Raw genomic sequence first — 17871 nt, 5'->3', positions numbered from 1 at the left:
CCTCAGTATTGGTGTACTTGAAACAGAGTATGTGCAGAGACATTTTAAAAATGTATGGTGCTATATTGCTTCAGTTCAAATTAGAGTTTCAGATTAAACATCTTTTATCAGAATTGAAATTTTACATGGTTGAATGCAACACCAATTTATAAATTGTTATGGCAAGTGTGGGGTTAGTCAACAGTAGATCATAGCACAATTTCACATTGGTTTCAAAGGGTTGTCAAGATCAAACCAGTGTTCAAGGCACGCAACAAGTAGACTGAGAATGTCTACAGAAACACATCATCAATCACATTAGTCATTTTGAAGGAAGACAGATGTATGACCTGTGAAGAAATAGCCAGTGAATCTGAAATGCCAAAATCTTCTGTTCACCAGAATTTATTTCATTTTTTGTAACACCAGAGGTGTTACAAAAATGAAAGGTCAGTGAGTCCCACATTTGCTGTTAGATGAACAACAAGCAAAGCATAAAGAAATTGCAATACAGTTACTAACCCATTATTGACAAGAAAGTGAAGCATTTTTTAAAAATACATGGTTGCCATTGATTAGATGTGGGCTGCAGCTTTGAACCTGAAGTCACAATCAACCCAGTGCCATTCACCTTTGTGATGGCACTGGGTTGATTGAATGAATTTCACCATGCCTCTCTAAATGTCATTCAAAGTTGAATAACAAAATCATTCAAAATCAAAGTTGTAACAAATGGTCATCATTTGCTATGATTATGAGAGGAATTATTACTACTGATCATTTGCCACTTGGAAGATCAGTGACTGGAAACTACTATGCAAAATTTCTTCATCAGAAATTATGCCTGAAAATTCAGTAGAGGTAGCCACAGATGTTGGAAGCCGGTGTGCTTATACTGTATGACAATGCAAGGCCTTATATCGCAGTCTATACAGCTTGATTTCACTGATTATGAGTAAGAAGCACCACCTCACTCCCCTTACATCCTGTCTCCTTTTAAAGACAGTAATCTTTGTCGACTATTGAGTGCAGTCATGATCCAATTCATTAGTCATCTTAACTTCAGCAGACAGTTAAACATCATTCAAAAATTACCCAAACATTGGGAAGCAGTTATAAGGTGTGATGAAGACTAAATTGAAGGTTTTAATGTAAACTATGTTATAAAATAAATTCAGTTTAAATTAACCACTTTTGTATATTTAAATTTTTTTTTTTATTATTATTTTTTTAATGAAAATCTCAAGCACGACTGGTATTAGAATGCATAGTACTTAGTACCGTGCATGGGTTGAAGGTTGAGAAGATGAAAGAAAGAAGATACTTGTTGACATTAGACTTGAATTTCTGTAGATTGTAATTTTCAGGAAATATGTATGGAGGGAGATTGTTCCAGAAAATGGAAGCTGAAGGAATAAATGAGGAAGAAGAAAAATTGGTTCTGTGAGTTTGAAGTTGGACAGTAAAAGGATGCTGACTGGTTGCGGCATGTGTTCAGACTGGCTTGGAAGAAAGAGTGGGAATTATATTAATATTAATAATTTGAACTATAGAAAAGGTATGCAGCAGAAACCGAACATCTGTGAGACAGAGTGGGATTAAATTTCAACAAAATTGAAACTTTACATGGATGAATGCCAACACAAATTTATGAATTGTTATGGAAAGTGTGTGATTAGTCAACAGAAGATCATAAATAACTTTGTTCAAGACTGGTCATTAATTAACCTAACTGCCCTCGTTTGAATGGAATCTAGAAGCTTTCTGCATTCAGATTCAGTGCTCCCAAATCAGGTTTCTGAATGCAGTTGTAAAATATTGTAGAATATTGCAGAAGTTGTAGAAGTTGCAGAATATTGTAAAATTGCTATATTAAAACCACTCTTATACCATGTGAAAATTAATAATCTAGTTTATTAGGCTCTTCACTTACATTACTATACATTAGGGCGATGTTTCGAGTATCTTACTGACACCTAAAATGTCACCCTAAAGTATAGTAATGTAGGCAAACAGCTTAATAAACTATATTATTAATTTTCACGTGGTATAAGAGTGGTTTTAATATAACAAAATAACCTTAATGGAAAACAACCATGTAGCGTCCTTCTCTAACTATATTGAATTGTAAAGGTTGTTACTGACTCAATTTTCTTTAGTGTTCTCCAAGTGCATTCTTTGCTAAAGAATAAGATTTTTCATTAGAATTAGAGAATTGTTAACAAAGAACAGTTTTTTTTTTTTTTCTTGCAAGTGAGTCTTCACTACACGATCAATCATCTTCTTAATGTCCATTTTGCTAATTTCTGAAGTTTCTTAGCATCCTTACAAAAATGCAGAAACAGAATGACTTTTTATTTTGAAAAATGGACTAAACAAAGAACTTGGATTGAACAAAAGGTTGAACAAGACAACCATATTGAACAAAATATGGTTGTCTTGTTGCCAAATCATTTACCATTATTCTATGTCAGTGCTATTTTTTGTAAAAAAAAATAGGTGCCAGTACTCATTCTTTGCGGGGCTTAGAGGGAACAAGTATTTTGTGTGTTATCAGACACTCAGTCTAAAACACTGAACTGTCTATTACAGAAGATTTAGGAGAAGTCTGGTTGGCCTGCCTCCCTAAAATCCATTCATGCACACCATCTCGATGGTAAGCCCTGTTACATCACTTAGGTGGCAACGAACCTAACTTGGTTCTCTTGGTTCTCTTCAAGACGCCTGGTCAGCATGAAGAGGAAAAGACCAAACCCTCCAGCACATGACAGCACGACGAAACAAATGGCCCTCAGTCCCCAGCGGCTTCACTCCCCCCCTCTTATGGCAGCGAGAGGATCAGAGTGGAAGCAGAGGGTGCTAAGAATCTCTGGGTATGACCAGGCTGCCATGCACGAAAACTGAACTTGGCCTGTTACAACATAAGATCGCTCATCGGTGAAGACAGGATATTAGAGCTGGAAAAGGAATTAGAAAATGTGAAATGGAATATCGTTGGTTTGGCTGAAACAAGAAGAAGAAATGAATCACTTATAAGTTTATCAAGTGGAAATCTGCTGTACACCAATGGAAACAGTTAAAGGAGCAAAGGTGGAGTTGGGTTTCTGGTCCATAAAGATATAAAAAACAACACTTTGGAATTCAAAAGTACATCACTAAGGATGTCAAGACTAATACTCAAAATTTCTAAGAGGTACAAACTAAAGGTTATAATGATTTATGTACCAACATCGAGCCGTGATGATGAAGAGGTTGAAGAAATGTACACCAAAATTGAGTCTTCCAGATGAGCAGAAAACCCACTACACTATTATTATGGGGTACTTAATGCTAAGGTTGGAAAATACAAAACAGTGCAGAAAGGGGAGCTATAGGAAATTTTGGAATTGGGTGAAAGAAATGAAAGAGGTGAAAGACTTGTGGAATTTGCAGAATCTCGAGGATTGTCAGTAACGAACACTTTTTTCAAGAAAAGGGTGAACAGAAAGTGGACATGGAAGAATCCAAATGGATTAACAACTAATGAAATCGACTTCATCCTCACTAACAGAAGATATGTTGTGAGTGATATTACCGTCCTGAATAAGGTAAATGTTGGAAGTGATAGAATGGTAAGATGAACACTTGATGCAGGAAAGGAAAGGAAAAAACTGACTCAAGTAAATAATACAAAGGTCTTTGAGATAACAGAAGAGGAGAAAAAGCAGTATGTACTGGAACTTAAGAACAAGTTTGAGCTTCTGTAGACTGCTCAGGACCAAGATATCGACGAGGAATATTACAACTTTCTGAAAGTGATAAAGCCCAAGAAACCTATAGGGAAAAAGAAATCCAAAGAAGAAGAAATTAGTCAAGAAACACTTGTTATGATGAACCGAAGGCGACAAATGAAAAGCAAGATAAACACTGACTAGGAGAAAATTGAGTATACTGGGTTATGCAAAGCCATTAGAAAGAGACTCAGAGAGGACATAAGAAGATTTAACACAAAAGTAGAACAAGCGTTAAGGGAAAACAAAGGACTTAAAACAACAGCCATGAGCAGTAATACAGAAAGACAAATGATACTGAAACTGAAGAATAGTAAAGATGGTGTACTTATAAATAGCAGAGAAGACATAATTCAAATAGCAGAAGACTACTATAGAGAAATATACAAGGAGCGAGCGAATGATGCTAGCAGTGCGGAAGATGGATCGCAAATTAGCAACACATAACGACATACCCAATATACTTCCTGATGAGGTAGAACATGCGTTGAAGAAAATTAAGAATTACAAAGTCCCAGGGGAAGATGAAGTTACTGTAGAGTTGTTAAAATTGGGAGGAAGAGACGTAACACAAAACTGGCAAGGCTCTTCACAAAATGCATTAGAAAAGGTGTGACGCCTAAGCAGTGGAATAATGCAATCATAGTTTTGCTGCATAAGAAAGGAGATAAATCAGAAACTGGAAATTATAGACCAATTAGTTTGTTATCCCACATCTACAAGTTGTTCACAAGGGTCATTACTAACAGATTAGAAAGAATACTTGATGAGAATCAACCGAAAGAGCAAGCTGGCTTTAGGACAGGATTCTCAACTATGGATCACCTTCATGTAATATCACAGCTAATGGAGAAAGCAAATGAATATAAAACACCATTATGCCTGGCATTTGACTCCATACAGCATAAGGCAATGTTTCGGGTGACAAGGCATAGATACCCCATATATTATGATTTTTAAGAAAATATATGAGAACACTACCTCCTTTATTAGACTAGAGAAAGACAGTAGCAAATTTAAAACTGAGAAAGGAGTTTGACAAGGGGAGACAATATCTGTGAACTTGTTTACTGCTGCCCTTGAGGAAGCTTTCAGAATATTAGACTGGTCGCAGAAAGGAGTCAATGTGAATGGAAATTACCTAAACCATTTACAATTTGCAGATAATTTGTGGTCATAAGCCACGATCATAAAGAATTAGAGGAAAATCTTAATCAGTTATGCACAGTTAGTAAGGATTTTGGACTAAAGATGAATATGGCTAAAACAAAAGTAATGATGAACAAGTATGCCATAGAAAGAGACATAATGATTGAAGGAGCAGTATTTGAAAAGGTGGAGTCATCTTATCTGGGACAAGTTATTAGCTGTAATAATGAAAAATGGCTGGAAGTCAAGAGAAGAATAAATTTTGGATGGATAGCATTCAGGAAATATAGTCACATACTGAAGAGCAATATCCCACTTTGTCTGAAACGTAAAATAATGAACCAATGTATACTCCCCATCATGATGTATGGAAGTGAAACTTGGGCACTCACCAAAAGAATGGAAGAGAAGCTGAGAACTACACAGCGAAGAATGGAATGAATTATATTGGGAATAAGACTGTTAGATATGAAGAGAAACACGTGGATTAGGCAGTGAACTCAAGTAAAGGACATTCTTATCAAAACTAAGAAAGAACTAAAATGGTCTTGGGCAGGACACATAGCTCGAAGACATGATGACAGATGGACTAAGAAAATAACAGAATGGTACCCAAGAGAAGCTAGAAGAAAACCTGGAAGACAGCGGCGGAGATGTATAGATGAAATTCATGAGTTTGTGGGTAGTAAATGGATGGCCACTGCACAAAACAGAAGGAACTGGAAAGTTGCTGGAGAGGCCTTCATCCTGCAGTGGATTGAAAATGGCTGATGATGATGATGACTCATTCTTTGCTATCAGAGAAAATGAAAATTAAAAGGATTTTTAGAATTTTAAAAGTACTCTAAAAAAATTCCTGATATTGTTACTTTAGTAGTAATGTTTTTGGATTAAGAACATCAAATTAAGTATATTAACACAGTTTATTAAGCATAAATTTGTTATTTAAGTATATAAAAAAAATAAGTAAAATGTGTAAAAAAAAAAAAAAAATAAAAGTAAAATAAGTAATAAGTAAAAATAATTTCATCATAAAGTTTTTGTAGAATATTTCAAATATTTATTAAGTTCTCATCCAACACACTATGCCAACTTCTTTTCATCTGTTTGTGTCTGTTGCTGAATGGCGTTTCCGAAGCAGCCACGAATGGACATGTTTGCTGGATCGAAGCGTGTCAGCGGTTGGTCTACAATTTTAAGAAATAGGAGTGAAGAAATTGTTTTTGTCATCAACGAAGCACTGGTTGGGCTGACGATCAGATTAATTTGTGAAAATTCTCATTCACATTCACTCGATGAAATTGGTATCATACTCAGAGCGTTTATCAAATGCTTCAATTCTTCTAAAACTGTCTTATCAATTGGGTACCCCCGAAATCCACGAATTGTATCTCTTTCATTTAACTGTAACCTAATTGACAATTTTCTAACTTCATTTTCAACAAATGCCAACGTTTCACGTTTAGAAGGTTTAATACCTTCGTTGTCATTTTCCTTCTCTCATCATCTATATTGTCACTAGTTCTTTGAGCTAGTTGTTAAATTTGAATATTTTCTTTTCTTGTTTTTTTTTTTTTTTTTTTTTTTGAAACTGTCCAAAATGATATCATTCGGATATTCAGGTACTGTGACCATGTAAACAGAGATGGGGAAAATTTACTGAAAAATGCAGATAACGCACTTCTGCAAAACAACAGATGATTTTTTGTTGGGGTAAAAGAAAACCACTCTCTCTTAATTCTCGAACGGGACCCTTAAAGTTAATTCACAGCAGTGTCCAACCTAAAGCCCACCGCGGAAAGTGAACTAAAACAGAATTTAAAATTTTGTTAATTTTCAAAAAATTCTCATTAAATGTTTTGTTCAGTAAATGTAATTATGTATTTTACTTAATAAAATTTCCGGATATTTTCAATTTTTCTTTTACCTGTAACAAGATATGGAAAAAGTAACATTAATTTTTCTCGAATCACTCAGTGAGGCCCACGAAAGAAATCTAACTTTGAATTTTTTTGAATATTGCCCCTGTATGGGAAAAGGGTATTTGTGTTTTTGTATGGGCAGCTCCTAGAACAGAAGTTAATCTCTGCCTCGTTGCATACAGACTCGGCCAGTGTGTATCATGTAATAAAAAAATTTAAAAAATTCCAACCGGTTGAACTGGGATAGGGGAAAAGGAAGCAGAGAGAGAAAAAAAAGTTTTAAACTCGCACAGGAGATTTTCATCCCACACAGGAGAAAGTGAGAGGACAGACAAATTTTGCCTGTAAGCTTGTGTGTGTTCTGTATTGGCCTTTTGGCTCCCTGGAAGCAGTGATCACCTGGACTTCCGCCTCCAGGTACTCATCTGCTTGGCCTCCTCTCTGGGGAACGAGTTTCCCAGGGAGGAAAAGAAAACTAGAGTCAGGTGAAGAGGGGAAGGACAAAAGAGGAGGGAGGACTCCCCTGGGCCAAGGGAGTCCCATTCCAGGATAAATTGCTAGGGGGGGGGGAAAAAAAACAAGAGTGGGTGAGAGGTTGCTAGCCTGACCTGGGAGAAAAGGTTGGACACCACTGCAGTAAAAGGTTGAGGAAAGTCCACTGGCAGCATCGGGAATACCCCTTGATCTGCTCACTGTTGACCAGCGCGACTTCTCCGTATGTGGGACAGGTGGTCGAATAGGTGTTATGAGTATCCCTAAGTTGTAGAATGGTAATCCCTTTAGCTCTCTTAATTCGTGCAGCAGCACTAATTGCCTGAAGGCCAGAAATGCAAACAGTGCATACGGAGTTAAGTCTGTTCTAATCCATTCTTTATATGAAAATTTTCTTTGCTCGACGGAAACTATTTTAAGTGTAACTTCCAAGAGGAAATTCAAAAAAATTCGCTATAAAAGGAGTTTGTTAAACAGAGGTCTGAATGAGTAATTTAGAATTCTAAAAATGGTTATAAAGTGTTATATAGAAAACATCTTAACAATAGACAATGAAAAATGCAAATTTAGTTAAATAACTTTAAGCTTATTTGAATAGTAGGTAAACATGTGAAAAAATTTACGGAATGTTATAAATTTCGAAGTGTACTGCATCCAAATATCACATGTCACTGTTAATAAAGGTGCCGATATGGCATACCATTACGTATCACTGTTAATAAATGTGCTGGTATGGCGTACCGTTGCTTACAGTACCAAAAAAAGCACTGCTCTACGTGCAGTTGAAGCATTAGAAATAGAAATGCTCAAACTACATGTATACTGTCATATAAACCTTTGAATTATAGATATGTATTGTTATGCATTTCTCCTCATCCTGTTACACATTCAGCTGCATTTAAATTCCTTTACTAGCCATTTGCAAATTAACTTTAGATCCTTTATTTTCTATGTCATTATGGAGGTTTAAATGCCGTGTCCTGGATAGATTAATGGTTGCAGTCCCCAGAAGATATTGGCTGTGATAATCTTATCCCCGTTAATTCTTTGTGGTATTAATGTACACTATGGTTTTTAATATATCCCCATCCTTGCAAAATCTTAATTTTTATAATTTTCTATTTTGGCCTCCTGCATAAATCTTGACCCTCCTTGTGCATTAATACAAATCTGACAATTAATTTATATTTAATTTTTGCATTAGAAATAATTTTCGCATTCTGTACTTTTATTTTCATCCTTTCTACTTTTCTAACATCTTCTAAGCTTGGCACCTGTGTGTTGAAAAGCTCCTCTTCTAATCCATTTTAAAATGAATATATATAGAAAATGCCATTTATCTTTATTTACATCAGCACAGAATTTTATCAGAGGGGTGTGTGTGTATACAGGCCAAATACCACGAAATACTATGAAATGAAATGAAAAATGTTAAGCCACAATCCATAAAAACTATAATTATCTTCTGGTCTGTCAAAGTAAAAATCAATAAACGAGATGTGGCAATGAAGTTCTTGGTGCTGTTGCTATTGCAGTCATGTTTGATGAGTTTGAAAATAAATGAAAATGGTATGTTGTAGTTCAAACTTCCTTCAACGAACGATGGTATAGAGTATCCAGTTATCCAGTAGGTTGATGGGTTGCAAGTAACAACCAGTTTTGTAGCACTACAAAGGTTGCATGTCATGATTTTGCAATGGAACAATGAACAAATATCAAATTTTGCTTTGAACAAGGAAAATCTGCAACAGAAACATACGAAATGTTAAAAACTGTTTAAGGTGATGAAATGTTTTGGAATGGTATAAGCAGCTCAAGAGAAAGGTTTGGGAAATTGCGGCAAGAGATTGTCATTTGACCCTCAGAATGCTGTCTGACGAATTGTGTGTAAATAGGGAGATGATTTGTCAAATTCTGCATGAAGATTTAGGGAAAAGGAGGGTCTGTTCAAAATTTGTGGCGCACAGCCTCATGGATGAGCCGAAGCAACAAAGAGTGTCTATTTTGTGAAGGCTATCCAGACTTGTCAAGACAGTCCTTATTTGCTTGACTTTATCACTGGAGATGAGTGTTGGGTGTTTCAGTACAACCCAAAGACGAAGCAACAGAGCATGTAGTGGACTTCAAAATCATCACCAAATACCAAAATTTTCATTTACAGAAATCCTGGATCAAGTTGATGCTGATCACGTTTTTCAACAAATATGGTGTGGTTCTCAAGGAATTTGTACCTGAAGGGGAGACAGTCAATACTGCATTCCATATACAGATGCTTCAAAGACTATTGAAATGCATTTCCTGGGTGAGGCTGCAATTTTGAGAGATAGGCAGCTGGTTCTTGTTGCATGATAATGTCTCCTCTCCCATTTTGTACACTTGTTTTGAAGACTTTTCTGATGAAACATGGCATCTTACAGATTAACCATCCATCCTACTCTCCTGATTTAGCACCAGCAGACTTCTTTCTCTTCCCCAAGATGAAAACTGCCCTAAAAGGAAAGAAATTTCAGGTTGTTGAGGATGTCAAGAAAAACATAACCATCAAGCTGAACATCATCTCTTTGGACTCCTTCGCTGACTTTTTTCAGGAACTTTTAGAATGGTGTAATAAGTGCATTCCATCAGGTAGTAAAAATAAAACCATTTTTGCATTCCTGCACTAAGTGTTCTTTTTATTGCACTAGTCAATATCTACCACACTTCGTACATACTGTTGATGATCCTGCTCAGATAGCAAACAAACTGAATGAGTATTTTGCATCTACATTCACACGTGAGGAATTATTAAGGTTTGAAAATGGCAGAAGGTTATCAAATTGTAGCAGGGTGCTTAATGATCTTGTAATAACTGAGAGCAAAGTGGAAGAGAAATTGTTGATGTTAAACGTAAGAAAAGCTCCTGGGGTGGATGGGATCTATCCAGTTATATTAAAGGAGGCGGCAAGGCACCTAAGCAAACCCTTAGCCATAATTATGAGAGAATCCTTGGACTCAGGGGAGGTTCCCACGGACTGGAGATGTGCAAATGTATCCCCAATTCACAAAGGGGGATCGAAGGGTGACACAAGTAATTACAGACCAGTTAGTTTAACTTCTGTTCCGGGTAAAATAATGGAGTCGCTGGTTAAAGATGCATTGCAGGATCATCTAGACAAGACTGCAGCAATAATTCAGACACAGCATGGGTTTGTTAAGGGAAAGTCTTGTCTGACAAATTTGATAGGATATTATGATGTGGTTACAAAGGAACTGGATGCAAAAAACAGTTTTGATATCATATATTTGGATTTCAGGAAAGCTTTTGACACTGTTGTGCATGGAAGACTATTGTACAAATTGGAGCAGAATGGTATTAAGGGTAAGTTGCTACAATGGATAAAAGGATGGTTAAGTGCGAGAAGACAGAGGGTGGTAATCAATGGGTGCTGCTCTTCTTGGACTAATGTTATTAGTGGAGTCCCACAGGGTTCGGTGTTAGGTCCACTGTTGTTTTGTATATTTATCAATGATATTGATGAAGGTATATCAGGCTTAATGTCAAAGTTTGCAGATGATACAACGGTTGGCAGGGTTGTTAATGACAGTAATGGCAGTGTGCTACTGCAACAGGATCTAGATAATTTGAGCAGATGGGCTAAGAAGTGGCAACTGAAGTTTAACCTTGACAAATGCAAAGTACTGCATATGTATAGAAATAACCCCAGAGAAACGTACCAACTGTGTGGTACTACACTTAAGGTGGTAGAAAATGAAAAAGGCCTGGGAGTAATTGTGCAGTCAGATATGAAGTTCTCTGAGCAATGCAGACAGGCTGCCAGGGCAGGTCATGGGGTTTTGTCAATGATATATAAGAATTTTGCTAGCAGGGAAAAGGAGGTGATTATCCCTCTGTATAAGGCAATGGTCAGGCCACGCCTTGAGTACTGCGTGCAGGTCTAGGGGCCACATTTTAGGAAGGATGTAGATTTGCTTGAGCGTGTACAGAGAAGGGCAACAAGATTGGTGAGGGGAATGAAGGGATCCTCTTACCAAGAGAGGCTTAAGTTCTGCAAATTGCAGTGGCTGGAGACTAGGCACCTGTGCGGTGATCTGATTGAGGTATATAAGGCCTTGAATGGATTGAGCACGCTGAATTCTGATGGGATCCTTCCACTTGTTCAGATTACGAACCTAAGGGGGCATAAATTCAAATTAAGAAAAGACAGATGTAGAATAGATGTGCGGAAATTTGCCTTTAGCCAGCGGGTGGTTAATTGCTGGAACAAACTTCCATCTGTCGTTGTGGAAGTTGATAGCTTGAATAAATTTAAGGAGGAACTGGACAGGCATTTGGAGGGAATGGTGTGATGTTTTTTTTTTTTTTTTTTTGGCAGATGCTGCATAAGCTCATACATTTGCTTTCTTGCATCACATGCCACTACTACTACTACTACTTAAACTAAGCCCCTGTATAATATATCGTACCTACAATTATCTACAAAACTATAAAAACTGAACCATATAGAACTGCACTGAAACAGCTAAGCCACACGCACACACACACACACTGCATATCACAAAATGTATATCTAATACACTGCATTCTAATTATACACCCATGATCCTTTTATGAAATATTTGCAATTTGTTAGACTAACTGTTTCAAATTTGAAATGATTCTTTTTTTATTTATATAAATTCAAATAATTTAGTTATAAACACATTCCGTCCCATGGTGATATCAAATCAGGCTAAATGAATATAATTACATCAGTGAATCTGTAAAAGCTGATCCATGATAAATGATGGATGAACCATCGTTTGTTCAAAATAGTGTTGCAAATTAAATATAATTAGCAACTCAAGTGAAATTGTGAACAGGCCATGGATAATTTGAGAAGTCTCTCACATGGTCATTATGCATGTAATGCACTCAGTGGAACTACTGTATTTTGAAAATTTGTGGTGAGTCCATTTCTTATATTCAAGACTTCAGGATTTATATTAGAAAGGTGGAAGAACTTAAATTTAGTAGATGTCGCAATAAATTATGCTTAATGCCTCTATATATACCATTTCTAATAGTAATGGTAATAATATTGGTCCAAATTTTTGCCATATGATTGATGTTATTTATGTGATCACTTGCAGATTGTGGTATCCAACGCATTGGGCAGAGTGGTATGAAATTACATTTACATATAAATTTATGTTGATTGCAGATAAAAATTTAATACTGCTTATTATATGTGGAAAAAAATTTAAGATTGCTCATCATATGAGAGAGTGGAAAATTGGAAAAGACAGTTCAGGTGTGGGCAGAGCAGTGTGTATGATGATCCAAGAGAAGGAAGACCCATTTCAGTCACAAACTCTGCCATTGTGGGTAGAGTGGAACAGCTAGTCCTTGAAGACAGACATATGATTATAAATTTTATAACAAATGAATTCAGCATTGGCCATTATAATGCATGAGTTCCTGTACATGTCTAGGGTGGGAGCTCAATAGGCTCTGAGATTGTTGACATCTTCTCAATTGCTCCACAGAAAGGAGTGTTTTTGCACAATTGTTGGAGCTTTGTAGTGAGAATTCTTATTTTTTTGAAAAATTGTGATGGGTGGATGAATGCTAGGTACATCACTATGACTCAGAAGGAAAACATGGACAAACAATGGAAGCATTCATCTCCACCAATTACAAAAAAAAGGTGAGGTTCAGTTTTTTGCCAATGTGGTTGTGTTGTCAAACTTCTGGAATTTTGCATGTATCATCCTTACAGACTACCTTCCAAAAGGCAATAGCATCACTGGATAGTACTAGAGAAATATCCTGGAAAAGTTAAGGGAGGCCTTCAAATTGAAGAGATGTAGAAGATATTCAAAGGTATCTGCCTCCTGGTTGACAGTGCTCCTGCTCAAAAGGCTGATCTCAGAGTGCACTTTGTAATCAGATGTAGCTTTGAAAATCTGTAGCACTTGCTTTATTATCCTGACCTCTTGCCTTCATACTTCTTCCATTTCCCTAAAATGAAGAAACCATTGCAGGGCTGCAGATTTCAAACTGATGAAGAGGTAATTAATGAAGTCTAATTCTGGTTTTCTGCTGAAGGTGAGGTTCTATTTGAGAGGACTGAAAGAGCTTATACATAGGGAGGGGGGTAGTGTAGATCTAGAGGGTAGCTACGTAGAGAAGCATGAAATTGTCTGTCAAGTTTCAAATCTCTAACTCAAATATTTCTAGGTTAGAGTTAATACTTATTGACCACTCCCCGTAATTTATACATCAAATAATTAAATTATGAAATAATGTGCAAATAGATATGTTCAAACAGTTACATAAATATGAATGTATAAACAATGATAATAAATAAATAATAATTATATTCATGTAGGTTGGCTGTTATGTGAGTAGTATAGTGTTATCATATTCACATATTTGGTCTCATCACAAAAACTAGACATGCTAGAGGAATGAAAACAGATTTGGAATAAGCATTCAAAGATCTGTGTGGTTCACATTTTTTCCCAATGAAAAAAATTGGTTGGCATGTGCATTAGGAGAAAGCTTACAGAAAATGATGCACTTAGGACTTGTTGCTGCAACATATAGTGATTTCCTGATGTACACAGTTTCCATAAGAATCAGGTGTCCCATTAAAATTATTTCATTTGAATGAAATGAGGAATAGTAGTTAGTACCTGGTGATTCATCAGTGGGACTGAATCATTTTGGAGAACATCACCTGTCATGGTATCTGACACCTGAATAACTGTTGAGCTCCAAGATTTATTACTGCCCCAAGCATCTACTTACTTGCATTCTTAGAGATTGTTTTGTCTAGTAGTATACCAGTTTTTGACTTAAGTTATCACACTTTTGTCCATCATAAATTCATGTGATAAATGAAACATTAATTCCTTGTATCATTAGCATTACTAGATAATGAATACAACTTTAAATGTAAAAATTATGTTCATAGGTAAGTACATACGCTCATATATTTTTATTTCTTGCCAGCTAATTACTTTTCATTATTTTTACGTTTTCCAAATTACGTCTAATGATAATCTTCTGTTACAGGTAAATGAACGATAACTGAAGAATCTGTAATCCAAAGTAATTTCATCACGATTGTAATTTGCTTATACAGTCAGTCCTTGTATAGCACGATAGTTGTGTTCCTAGAAACCCTCGTGCAATATAAACAACAGGCCCTATGGGGAAAAATAGGGTTAGGTGCCGACCACCGAAGATTGAACACACATTTGTAATCAAAACATTACCAAACACAATAAATAATCGTAATAAAATACTTACATATATTATTACGACTATTACATAATAAAATATTGCTAATGCTTTTGCTTCTATCGTAAGCAAACTTGTTTTTTGTTTGATCGAAACAGATGACAGCTGTTCCCTCTCTTCCAATTCTTTGTGTCTTGATCTAATGAATTTTAATTACACTTTGAGTTGTTCCTGCTATGAAAGTTGTTTTTCTTTTCTCTGCATTCTTTGTAATTCTCTGCGTTGCCTCATTTAGGTCTGTAGCACGTGCTACAGACCTAAATGAGGATCTACAGATCTAATCATATGGTCTTTCATTTCACTCAGAGCGTTTCACAATTTCATATTTTTTCTCTATCGACAGAGGCGGACTGGCCATAAGCCTTACCGGGGAAACCCCGGTGGGCCGGAGGCTGGTGTGATTTTGTCCATAAACCATAGTATGAGGCCGCTACAAATTTTCCCGGGTAAGAATTTTTGACCCAGTCCGCCTCTGTTTATCGATATTGCTTTTCTTTTTCTCTCTGATTCTGCACTGTCTTCACCAGGACACTTCCTTTTCACACCTTTTAAGTATTTTACTCATTTTTAGGGAATAAAGCGCAATTACAAAACGAGGAGGCACGCTTGATACACATAAACAAACCTGCGCGCGTGTAGCAACTGAATAAACAACACCGTAAAGGCAGAAATACACTATTAACACCTCACATTTTACTAAAGCACATTTCTAGGGGTTACTACCATAAAACAATAAAAACAATTTCCAGTTGCGTTCCTGCTAGTGGAATCTGTTATAAACTGGTAGTAAACTCTTTCTAATTGCATTTGCGATTATACGGATAGCTGGAATTGTGTTGGTTTTTATGTTATTATGGTGAAATGTGTTTCCCCTTCACTGATATAAAAACATAAATACATTTTCAGAATCTTCTCTTCATTCCTATCATGTTGCGTTCGGTTGGGGCGATTCTGCGTTCGACTGCCATTTCTTGTAAACACAAAGGCGAATCGTGCATAAGCGAATTCGGTTCATGTTATATAAGATATCGTTCCCCCATTTATAAATCGTGTATGATCAAATTCGTGTAGTGTAAACACGTGTTATATGAGGACTGACTGTAGTTACTTTGTAGATCTTGTGCATACTTGATAGGAAACCGATTTTTCAAAGTGAAAAATTTTTCAAAGTTTTGAAAAAGTTTTGAATAAATGAACATAAAATTTTATTTTATGTTCATTTATTTATTTTATTTCTTTTTTTTTTTTTTTTAGTGTTTAGTGAGATTGATCTTAGTTCACCTCTGAATTATGGAACTCCAAGCTCTCATAGTACAGGAGCTGAAACACCTAGATCATCAGTGTAAGTATTATGAATGTAAATGAATTTGAAATATCCAATCAAAGTTTCATTAACTGAGACCAGTGTCTCTTTTCTAACAGCTTTAATTTTTGCACAGCACTTGGATGCACATGCTTTCTCTTTTTACCAGTTTTCTTAGGGGCCATGATGGTGAGGTTATAATATAAACAGAGTACAGACAAGCACTTAATAATATGATACGTGTATTCATAAAAAGACTAGATTTCTTTGCTGTTGGCTGCCATGATTCATGCAGTTCTAGTTTTCTGTCTTGTAAGTACATTCAGAATACACTCTGGTGCCAGTCTAATTTTTTTTCATCTATTAAATTGAGGTCTGTAAAATTGATTGTTTACTCTATTTCAGTTGTACCAGTTTTACTTCTAGTACATCTCACTGAACATAACATACCTAGCATATTATCTTGATCTCTTCTTGTAAATTATCATTACAAAAATAAGCAATTTTCTATTTGTATCACTACATTGACCCCCCCCCCCCCCAACAAATGATACAGCACACTTAAAGATCCAAATTATCTATGTTGTTACCTTTGGTTGTCTTGGAATTATGGTTCCCCCAGGATCCCGGTTGTTTTTTTCCTGTATTGAAATACCAGTATTAATACAAAAAATACCGGTTTTTCGGTACTAATTTAAAAAAAAATAATTGTTTATAATTTAATCACATAAAGGTTATAAAAAAATCGCCTTTATGTGATTATGACGTCGTTATCTCTACAAGCAAATGTTCGATAAATCATCAATAGGACACCATGCAACATTGCAATCTGTCCACAATTCTCGGATGACTTCCTGTCTGACCGTATCGTAACTCCCAAGTCCCAATTCTCCACTACTGACTTTAGTTCAACTTCACCAAGTGTATAAGTTATTTTGGGGTTGCTGTTCCCCAGGTGTAAGACCTTGCATTTTGCTGAATTAAAGTAGAGCTGCCACTTTTCTAACCATTCCAGAAGTCTATCTAGGTCACTGTGAAGAAGCTGTGCTTGGCGGCGATCATTAACTACTCTACTGATCTTTACATCATCTGTAAGTCGCAAGACCTCATGCCCTCCATCCCTTCATAGATGTCATTTAAGATAATCAAAAACAACAGTGGTCCCAATACTAATCCTTGGGGAACTCCACTTCTTACATTAACCCAATCTGAGGAATAACCATTTATCACAACCCTCTGCCTGGTGCCCTCAAGCCATTGTGCTATCCATCTAAGGATTTTCCCTATGATTCCAGCCTGCTCCAACTTATAAAGTAACCACTCATGTGGGACTGAGTCAAATGCTTTGCTGAAATCCAAATAAACAATGTTGAAATTATTCCCTAAGTCCAGCTCTTGAGTGACCCTGTCTAAATAGCTAACCAGATTAATTAAACATGATTTTCCCATTACAAAACCATGCTGTGTATTCTACAGAATTCCATTTCCACCTAAATGATTCTGAATTCCACCACTGATCATTGCCTCCATGATTTTCCCTATTACTGAAGTTAGACTGGCCTGTCAGTAATTTCCCGTTACACTCCTAGAACCGCCTTTATGTTCCAATTTACACCAATCCAATGGAATCTCTCCTGAGTCCAGTGATGCTCTCATAACTAGCCTTAATGGTTCAATGCACTCACTTTCTGCTCCCTTTAATATTATATGGTGTATACCATCAACCAAAGGAGCCTTACTCGCCTGTAGGCGCAAAAGTTCTCATTAAATAATCATTTGAAATTTCGACATCATTAATTACATTTTTTTTCAACTTCACTTCACTCATAATATCTCATTGACACATAGAGTTTTTTTTTTAATGTAAATATCGATGCAAAGTAACTATTGAGTTCATCTGCAACTTTAGCTGTGGTATCTAATACTGTCCCACGTCCATTACATAAGGGTCCAATCTGATTTGTCCTT

The 17871-nt window shown here is 36.2% G+C and overlaps 1 protein-coding gene across 1 annotated transcript in view; it reads left to right on the top strand.

Moving 5' to 3' along the window:
• Nucleotides 1-17871, top strand: part of dpa (disc proliferation abnormal) — a 212884-nt gene that overhangs the window by 30537 nt on the left and 164476 nt on the right. The window contains exon 5 of the mRNA XM_090378338.1: nt 15855-15942. Within this exon, the coding sequence (XP_090234464.1) occupies nt 15855-15942 (88 nt within the window). The remainder of the gene's footprint in view (nt 1-15854; nt 15943-17871) is intronic.

This window comes from Mastigoproctus giganteus, chromosome 7 (assembly GCF_048544385.1).
Source record: "Mastigoproctus giganteus isolate SK-2022 chromosome 7, ASM4854438v1, whole genome shotgun sequence".
In the NCBI taxonomy this organism is placed as follows: Eukaryota; Metazoa; Arthropoda; class Arachnida; order Uropygi; family Thelyphonidae; genus Mastigoproctus; species Mastigoproctus giganteus.
This window is presented reverse-complemented; position numbering and strand designations above follow the sequence as displayed.